Consider the following 10,497-nt stretch of genomic DNA (forward strand, 5'->3'; position numbering starts at 1 on the left):
TGATAAAACGCCCTCCCTATTAGGAAGAACCCAATATCAAACTACTTGGTAAATGGTGCATAAGCTGTAGTTTCAGTAGTATGGAGACCAGGTATCACTACATGTACATTTCATCGGTGTGCAGCCTAGTGACAGCCGAGGAGGAAAATATTTACTCATGTATATGTATCAGTGGCTGTAAACCTCTCTACACCTGCTAACATATTGACAGATCTGACACTATGGCTCTATAACAAATGTATGCACCAAATTTAAACATGTAGGTAAAAGAACATGTAACCTGTGGTTGACAAGACCCCCCCAAAAATCACATACGCATATTTTGTTCTGGGTTCTGTCATAAAGTCAGACAAGCTGCCCACAGCTTTGCTTGTCTCTGGAAACCAGGCTATCATCTGTCCAGCCCTACCCCTTCACAACAGATTAGTGTAAATGATCCTCATTTGCAATGGTAGGTAACACAACACAGATTATTATTCTGTGCTACAGGGGTTTGTGTGGACTCTTCCTGTGGCATGAATCATTAAACAGGTGACTGTAATCCATACAGACAGCTAGGTTCTCAGGGTGGGGTGGTGGTGAGCAGCCATCTGATGCTGCCTGGAGACCAACTCTTGAATACAAAGCTCAGATTGCGCTGCCTCTAAAAAGAAATGCAAAGGTATGTAAATGACGGCTCTAAAATTTGGTACCATAAATGTTATTTATAATTTACAATGTAAATTGTAAAGTCTAATTTATTTGTTGTGAGAAGTTAAAATGGTGCATTTTATGACACTTGACTTTTCATTTTAGAAGCAAAATTATTGCCAGGTAAAGAAGAGGACATGAACAGTGTTCAGGGCAACATTAAGTCCCTGTTTATCACAAATTCACAGGATATATGTAGGATTAACAAGGATGTGTTACACAGAAATCCACTTATTGCCTTATCCTGACTTTATTTGTAATTTTAATTAAATGTGTTTGTTAAAGGAAAAAGATAACAACTTTTGAAATTGCAGCTAAAAGTAAATGTAATGATATTTATTTTAAGATCTCTTTGTATTCACTTAAACAAAGTAAAAGCACCTGTTCACCATTAATTTGAAAATCCCAGGCAAAGTGTTGCTGTAACCTATAGCAACTGCTTCAGTGTCAACAGAAATCTTGGACAGGTCGTCTTCTGCAGCACAGCACTGAGCACTACCATTGGCTGGCCTGCAAACTTGCCCATCCATTATGCATGTCAGTTTACCTTTAGTGTGTTCTTGAGCTCATTTCCAGGTAAGCACAGCTGAGAGATAGTCTGCCTAGAACAAGACGCAGTGTAGAGAAGGAAAAACTCTCGGTAAGACATTTCTTCTTCTGTTATATATAATAATGTTTTGTCACCTTAGCCATGTTCCTTTTCCTCCTTTACAAGAAAATGTCTAATTTTCTACCATCTTAGACTGTGCAGTTTATTTAATGCTTGAATGTCTTGGATTGGTAAAATGTAAATATATGTACTATGTGCCATGTGTTAAGACTGCTGTGAAAAGTTATTTTATTCATTCAAACCAGTGGTACGCTGAGGACAGACAAAAATGGAGCTGATTGGGTCCACCCTGACAGCTACATATGCTCGGCCAAAAACCAGCCACTTCCTCCCTGCCATCTCCACCATGGCGTCCAGCTACCGCAACACCCAGCCCGCTTTGGCCATGAATCCCAGTGCCAACCTGTGGAGGACCAACAGCTATTACAAGAGCAGTGTAGTCCCAACCACCTCTTCCATGCAGCGAGAGAATTTAGATCTGACTCGGGCCAAGACTATGTTTTATCCATCCAACAGGACAGCACTGACCACCCGCTACACCCCTGACGACTGGCACAAGTCTAACCAAAGCAACTACAGGGAATCCGAATCATCTCGGAAGAGCGCAGAGAGGCTCAGAAGAGACACCATCAGACTGATGCAGGATAAAGATCAGCTGACCAGACGAACTCAGGAGAATACCAGCAAGAACATTGGTGAGAGGCTCAATGACATCGTCTTCTGGAAATCGGAGCTGAGTCACGAGATCGACAATATGGTGACAGAGATAGCAGCCCTAACTGAGGTCAAGAGGAGGCTGGAGAGAGCCTTGGCAGAGACTGAAGGGCCCCTTCAGGTGAGGGTGAAGAGAATATTACACTCCTACAGAAACAAACAGCATTTGACTTGAGATCTTAACACCTCTATGCAGTGCGCCAATATTATCATTCATGCACAACACGTCACATTATACGTAGTAAAATAGTTTTGACCAGGGTTCCTGGTTCCTGGTCAACAGAATCTGTCTGGCCCTTTAAAATGAAACAGTGATCTTGCTGTGTCAAATTCAAGCAAAACAAATTAGATCACGTCAGTGACCTGCCCTTCTGGTCATTTGTTTCACCAACAGTTAGTGTCTTTAATCTGGTGAGCGATCTGATGACAGCGTTCTAGGCTAAGATCACATAGCAGGAGGTTAGAGATCCTAGGTAACTGCACTACACAATGTGTACATACAGGGGTGTCTCAAGTTACCTTTGAACTAGTTTTAATGAAGACAAGTGAGGTAATGAAAGAAATAATGGATATAGAGATAGAGAGTTTAATTAAATCTGTTATACAACCATCTAATCATGTTTTAGTCATGACCAATTTGTCAATAGGTGTCTCAAGAGTGTTTGTACCACAGAGAGAAGCGGATGTCCATCGATCTCGTACATGACGACGTAGAGAAAGATCTCATAAAGGTAACGGCAAAGCAACAATGTCAGTATGCTGACTTCTTATATTTACGGAAGAAATCAGCAAGTCATTCTATATTTCTTACATGTTCTGCAACAAGGAAGTGGAAGTCATCAAGTCCTGTCAGGAAAGGATGAGGCGTCACCTTGACAGAGCCATTGCTCAGCTTGCGTGAGTGTTAAAAATGAAATCATTTAATAAAATATTTGTTTTATAGTATGTTTTCATATTTAACTGTGAAGCTTGACATGTGTTTGATACAGTATATTCTCTGTTATCTCTTTGTTTTTATGTTGCTATGCGGGGTTGCTCAGGTCTAACAGAGCAGCCCAGCATGAGCTGGAAAGAGACTTAAATGACAAAGTGACTGCTCAGAGGATAGATGACAGGTGTCACTACCTGAGGAACACATCAGACAGCATCAGCTATTACAGAGGGATTGAAAGACTAGACCCTTCGTGAGTATAGTTTCACGTTTTTTGTCTTCAGGTTTGTTTAAACTAGTGTTCAGGTAAATTGTAAAAGAAGCATTTAACTGCACTGAACCTCGATGTGGTGCTACAGTCTTGATGATTCATCCTCTGGAAACCCTAAATGTCTGTATGAATTTTTTGCCTGAAATTAGCTAGCCACACTGCTAACATTAAAGTATCTGAAAATGTCTTCGCTGTACATGTTCTTCTTCTTCTTTTTCAGACTGTCCCTGCCAGACTCATGGTCAAAGTTCACAGATGACAACATCCTGCGATCCCAGAGCGAACGGGCTGCTTCCCACAAGCTCAGGGATGAGATAGAAATCCTGCTGAACAGCACGTCTAACGAAATGTGGAACCAGTTCAACAACGCCAACGTAGCCTTCACCAACCGTATATCGGAGACGGCTGATGCTAAGAACAGCCTGCAGTCTCACCTGGCTAAGGTCTTTACCTTTCTGCTTTTGTTTAAGTCATTATTAAAAATAATGAAAAGTGAAGCAGCTTCTCCAAAAGCTGGTTCTACAAAAGCTGGTTCCCAGGCAATCACGTGGTTCTATGTCAGAGAACCAGAATCCATTCGCTGGTTAACTTAATTTGCTACTTATTTTGATCATGTGTTCGAACCAGTCTCTTTTCTTTTCTATGCACACATGATTACCAGTAGCTTTGCTCTATCCGGCACCACCTGCAAACATTGCATAAAGACTGCACAATAGGTGACAAGACAGATCTCTGCTATCATTTCTCTTTAGAGGCTAATGTGCAGGTTTATTGTAAAACATGTTAGTTAAATCAAAGGAATGGTTCTAGGTGCCTCTCTTATTGTCTGTGCCAAATTCCACACTGGATCCCGTTGTTCTTGGGTTAATTGCCAAGGCTTGCACTTCAAGTCCACACCATCTGTTGGATGGGTTTAAACACCGACTCCAGCTGTAATATGAGACATGCTGTCCTTAATAAACCCCAGCCACTGTCAGCTGTAAGAAGAAGTGATTTGCTTGAATTAAATTATATAAAATGGGTTTGGAGAGAGCAGACCACTGTGCTGTACAGCACTTTGCTTATTCAAGTGCAGTTTGCAGCCTTATACTATTTTGCCCTCTTCCATAAAGACTTATATCTCACATTTGCTCGTTTCCCTGTCATTTTTTAAAATGCCGTCTACAAGATGATCTACATGTTACAGAAAACAATGCAGCTGCTGCTACCACGATTTAACAAGGAGTTTATTTCCCTTTGCATCCATTTTGTCTCCTCACCCAGACCCTACAAGAAATCTTCCAGACTGAGATGCTGATTGAGTCTCTGAAAAAGGCCCTGAGAGACAAAGAGAACCCACTGAAAGTGGCCCACACCAGGCTGGAAGAGAGGACACGCAGGCCAAACATAGAACTGTGCAGGGACAACCCATACCATCGGTAACCGCGCAACCAGTTACCACTTTTCTCATTGCACATTTATTGTAGGATGTACATGTTTTGAATGTTTTCTATGAATGTTGCAAAAAAGGCCAGGTTGTGATAATTGCATATGGTAAAACTGAGGTTAAACTATTGGTGGTACCATCTGGCTATAAAGCTAGTATGATTAGCCACTTAGCCATAAAAGAAAAGCAAATCTTAAGAAATAAAGAATGATAAAAATTATTTAATATTAGCCAATTTAAAGCCACTATTTGTAGAATGTTCCCACTTTAGTAGCACCTGGTGGGAAAAGGCGTTATTTCACTTTTCTATTTCAAAACGTATGACATTTTACTACTTAAGGCATAGATAGGATAGGTTTATATTTTTAATTTAAACTTAGGTGATAAATATTGAGTGAAAAGTTTACATATTATGGGTTAAACTATTAGTTCTGCTGGAGGAAATTACTAATAAAAATCACTTTTGTCTGTATACCTAAATTGGATTTTACGTGCTTGTGGTTTCCTTCACTTCCTTCTCTTGCAAATTTAGCAGTGAAGTTCTTTTCTTCCTTGTTTAGACTTGTGACTGAGGTGAGAGAGATCGAGGACACCATTCATAAACTTAAGGAGAGGCTGATGGAGGCTGAGAACACTCTGCAGATTCTGGTCAAGGCTAAAACTACCCTGGAGCATGATCTGTCCATCAAGGCCAACTCACTCTTCCTGGACCAGGAAAAGTGCATGAGTATGCGCAAGAGCTTTCCCAGCATGCCCCGTCTGGTGGGCTATACCTAAATCCAGTCTTGGACAACCAGTTTAATTAACTGCAACTATTAATTTGTTTGGAGTGATTTAAAGTTGTGGTGTGAGTTATTTGAATGTAAAGAAAATTTAGCAGGCACTGATCAAAATGATTATATTGTTATAATATAATAATATATTGTTGTGATGATATTGTTCTCCTAATTGTTACCCTTGAAAATGGTATATTAAATATCTTGTTAATCATACAACCCTCACTAATTTCTTTATAGGAAGGATAACTCAACAGTTACAGGGGAGCGTTGCAGTAACTATGATTCAACAACCACTGGGACACAAACGAAATAACACATTCCTTTCTGATGCATCCTGACACCATGCATAGCGTAGTTTGGCGTCCCTTGGTTGAAATATCAAACCAAGAACGTGTTGTGTTTTTTGCTTAACACTCCACTACACTGGTGACATGGCATGGTCCAGTGGAGCACAAACAGCTTTCCTGATACCACGTGTGACAGTGATCTCCCAACAAACAGCAGGGATTAACTTGTGCAACACACCCAGATACAAAAGGCAAACACACTCTCGCTGAAGGCTCACTCAGATCTGTCTGCTTAGACTGACCTGAATGTCACTTTAGACTGCTGACACGTAAGAGACAGTGACTTTAGAGTTTGACTGAGATTCCAACCACACACCTTTGAGCAGGTTCGTTTGGTGCGTGCCAAAATATGGAGTGTGATGGACATTTTGCGTCTTTACCAACTTTCTTTAATGACCAGTTGTTTTGCAGCTTCATTAGTCTCTCTCTTCGCCACCGTTCTGTTCTTTGATGCATTAATGCTGCAGTGTGCATAAAGAAGGGTTGGCATCTCAAGAGTTAACCGGCCTTAAGATAGCACACATTCAGATATGTGGGGAGTGTCACTTTCATTTGATTTTGTTTATTCAGTCGACACCTTTTACAGCTCAAGCAAACCACATATGCACACACAGGCACACATTCACACATACTGTACACTCTACCACACTCCTGGATCCAAACCTTCCACTACTGCACCTCCCACATAACCTTTGGCTTCACTGAGGAATGTAAACTTTGCTCAAATCACCAGCACTATTTGAATTTAACTGTCTGTCCAGTAGTCACCACGACCATATTATCAGAGTATGAAGCAAAGGGATATCTACTTGCCTTATTTTTCTATCTTCTAACCCTGCAGTCAACAGTGCCTGTGTCGTACACTTGTTATTGCACAGCAGCTGTGAGAAGAGAACATGTTGCTAAAAACCTAAATGATCTCAGTTTGAGTAAGTGCCTGCAGTCGGTAAGACAGCTGCACCAGCTCTGTAATCAATATTAAGAGATAACAGATGCCAACCTGGAATCTAAGCTGTAGAGCTGTAAAGCAACCTACTGAAAAGTTCAAGTAAAAGCAAGACATATTTTGTGTTAGCTTCACCTCAGGAGAGAGGAGCAGCCATTAAGATTAGCCACTTCCTGGACATGTGTGCGACTTACACTTTGATTTAGGAGTAAGGTTTTACAACTGTATTAAAGTCACAGAGCTCTTGCTGCTGTGCAAACACCGCTAGATTGGACTACAGTCTTAAGGAGCGAGTCAACGCCATGGTTTCCTCCACGTATGTGTGAGTTTAATGTGTGTGGACCCTCGTCGCCCGGTGCCCAGGCGAATTCCTGAGCCCTAGTATTGTGAAGAAAGGCCTCCTGTTGTCTAGCTCACATCAAAAGACGCCCTGCTCTCACCACCTTGTAATGAAACACACTGACAGCAACGATTTGACGGTCTTCTCCCCTTCATCTCCCCCCTGCCCACTCCCACTTTCATGGTTCAGAAAAACATGGTCTCTTTGGATAAGACACAAATAGGTCTTACTATGTGACCTCCGACGCCACCCCCGCTTATGGGGAATGCACGCTGGAATTCTCCCCGCAGTCCAAACATATTGGCGGTTTATTTTTAACACCTGTTCTTCTTATAGATGGCCTGTGCCCTGTGTTATTTTGTGTTTCTTACATACCATCATGCCATACTAAAGAGCTGATCACAGATCACTTGAGACTCGTGCCACTCACTGAGAGGTTTTTACTTTGCGCATCATTGAAGAAAAGTGGTCATAGGCTGTTTCATAATATATTATCACTGCCCCCTTACAGACACTTGATTCTTTAAGTGTCTCTAGTGGACAAACACATGCTGATCTGTCAGGTACCTGAACGTGTTATAGTGATTTAATATACATTTTGACCACTAGAGGGCTGATTACTTTTAAGAGTGGTTCACTTCAGGTTCAGGCAGAAAAAGTACTTGGTTAGCTTTAGGTACAAAGACAACTTGGTTAGGTTAAGGATCCTGATTTTGGTTAAAATAGGTACTTGCTATAGTAACAGCACTGACTGACTTCACCAGCTGTCTCCTGTTTGAAAGTCATGGGTTTTACTGCTCCAGCCATCCACCCTGACCATGCTCTTTTCACCACATCACCCACACTAACGTCTGCTACCATCATCAATGATATGAACCTTCTGATAGATGGAATCTGAGGCTAAATATTGGTGTGGTAACAGATAATGACACATAATGTAATGATAACATTTGAAATCACAGATTTTTGGCCAACTTAAGTAATTTCACCTCTGTTTTATTACCACCAATGCAGGCACTGGATTCAGTATATCTTTCAGAAGTATTACCCAATACATTACCATAGTAATCATGTATTGTTAAATTTAATCTTAGAGAAAAAGAAAATACAACATAGCATATGAAATGCATGAATAGTACTTACATGTAAAACTTCAACATCAACATTACATAACAGCTGGAGAATATCCAGTGATAAAGTTTACTTGTAATGTAAATTAATGTGAAATGTACAAACGTATTTGGGCTATTAAGAGGAAACAAATATAAATAACATGTAATATAATGCATTTTTCGTTCTTTCTTTCAATTACCTACAGATGCAGTGAAGGAATCACTGAGTTTACTAGATCTAGTTTAAATCCATCTAGTCCAATGACTGAACATGTGTCTTTGTGCTCACTCATCTCACACTGACCTGAACACTAAACATTCATGGGAACCGGCTCTTCCTGTGGCTTTTGGATCTGCGCCCAAACTCGGAGTTTTCTCGAGAGGCTGTTTCGCTGCTCTATTGTTGGACTGTGACTGTGTCTTTCTGTTACTGTGAGCTGGAATAAAGCCGTAAATGTAACTTAGCGGGAAACCGTTGAGTAAACGGCCCAGTAACTGTTACAAGCCAGCGAAAGGAAGCTGGTGACAGACAGATAAGACACACATAACATTCGAGGTGGTTTACCAATGGCCAACTGCCAACCTGCCAACGTACTGTAAAGTGGCTCTGTGGTTGTCTGTGACTGACTGCTGGTGCTTGCTCACATGAGTAATCTTCACCTTCCTAAACCTTTATTCAATCAATATTATCTTCTCCAACCAGAAAGCCACGATAACCAAAGCCAGAGGAGCCTGAATGATAAATAACCAAAGTCCACGGGTCAACCACAAAGACTGGTACATATAGAAGTGTACCAGCGCGACAGTCACCGGGGATTCATTGGTTTGATTAAGTGAAATTTTACAGCGACTCACGAAACCGATCTGAGTTTAATTCTCATGTTCAATAGTGGCTCAGCCAGAGAGGAGTGGGTGGATAATACAGTGCCACAGAGGTAAAGAAACAGTACTGCAGTCTTTCATGCTGAATCATAGTGCGGCGAGGATGGCCGGCAGTTATGCACTCTGACTTATAGTCACATTTATTACACTGAAAGGGATTGAAATACTAGTGAGAGAGAGAGAAGCCGAGAGAAAAGAGGACACACAACTGCTCGTCACACACGCACATGATTCTGCCACTTTCATGCTTACCATCTTCCCCAATTACGAATTGAGTGACATGTGATATTGTGTGAGTCATGATATCATGCGGTTGCCGTTGCCATGGTCACAATAAACGCTGTCCATACAAGTTATATGCACAAAAACAACCTGGTTAGGTTAAGGCACAAAGCCCACTTAATTTAACCAAGTGCTGTCTCCCATTTCAAAGTCCCACATTTTGTTGTCCTGACCACTGATGTCTTCTTATTTTAGTAACTAAGATTGCTACAGTCATATGTTGTTGATTTGCTATGATACAGATAAAAATTATTTAACTGGGTGATTTAAGAAGTGTTTTAAATGACTAGCAGGGTCTTTAAACACGGGTACATCAGGGTCAAACAAGAGATGGGCAGTCCAACTCTGACACAGCTAAAGTAGGAGGAGAGCTTGTCCAAATTCAATGAACCAACAGATAACAACCCTTCACAAGCTAATGACAGGATGACTGAGCCACCTTTGACCAACAGCCGCCAGAAACCAAAATCGCAAGGCACAAGGCCTATTCCTTAGTGGCTCAACAGTGACGCAGATGGGCTACAGCCCTGACATGTAAGGATCATCAGCTGGATTCCCTGTGACAGAAGTCTGCAGTGAGTATGAGCCACTTATTTGTTATAGCTAATGGATTTAGTTTGAGCCAAGATCAGTGAAACTGTATGCATACATCAATGCATGTCTTTTACTATTACTTCTAGTATTTCTTTATTTTGCTGATTTTTTTCAGGGATTATTTTCTTTAGGAAAAAGAAAACATCCCGTTTGATGCTACATCTGTTTTAACGCTCTCCTCTGTGTTGGTATGTGGATGGTGTTACAGTAACTAAATCTACTCTGCACATTCATGCTCTCTGGCCTAGATCCTATCTATGGTTTTGGTATGTACTCTGCGTCTATTGCGCTAACACGAACATAAGTCAGATCTTCTTAACCATGCAGGTGAAATGTTAGCTGCTGCTCCAGATGTAACATTATTCAGTATTTCACTCTGAATGTCTCTTATGTAGCTCTCCCCAGAAAGTCTGGCGTCAACTCCAACTTTACAAATGCAATAAACCTAACACTCCCATGTTCACTCAGCCCACTGATTATCAGACTTTTACAAACATTGACATATAAGGGATGGGAATGGGGAGTTCCTGAATGTCTACTCCACAGTTTTAACAAGAGTTCTCCTCCACACGT

At 41.1% G+C, this 10,497-nt stretch overlaps 1 protein-coding gene across 1 annotated transcript; it reads left to right on the forward strand.

The window, feature by feature from the left end:
* The first annotated feature begins 873 nt into the window (after positions 1–873).
* Positions 874–5,518, forward strand: tekt3 (tektin 3). Its single transcript, XM_026351606.1, has 8 exons — positions 874–1,330; positions 1,546–2,135; positions 2,662–2,745; positions 2,841–2,911; positions 3,055–3,198; positions 3,437–3,659; positions 4,480–4,634; positions 5,203–5,518. Exons 2-8 carry the CDS (start codon positions 1,569–1,571, stop codon positions 5,417–5,419), a joined length of 1,461 nt encoding a protein of 486 aa, XP_026207391.1. The 5' UTR covers positions 874–1,330; positions 1,546–1,568; the 3' UTR covers positions 5,420–5,518.
* The last annotated feature ends 4,979 nt before the right edge of the window (positions 5,519–10,497 follow it).

Source organism: Anabas testudineus, chromosome 19 (assembly GCF_900324465.2).
Source record: "Anabas testudineus chromosome 19, fAnaTes1.2, whole genome shotgun sequence".
Taxonomy (NCBI): Eukaryota; Metazoa; Chordata; class Actinopteri; order Anabantiformes; family Anabantidae; genus Anabas; species Anabas testudineus.

Bases quoted from the DNA above. Each gene is read 5' to 3' on its own strand.
- tekt3 (XM_026351606.1), top strand. From the start codon at position 1,569: ATGGAGCTGATTGGGTCCACCCTGACAGCTACATATGCTCGGCCAAAA. The intron at 2,912-3,054 runs GTGAGTGTTAAA...GGGGTTGCTCAG, and splicing joins AGAGCCATTGCTCAGCTTGC to GTCTAACAGAGCAGCCCAGC. The intron at 3,660-4,479 runs GTCTTTACCTTT...CTCCTCACCCAG, and splicing joins TGCAGTCTCACCTGGCTAAG to ACCCTACAAGAAATCTTCCA.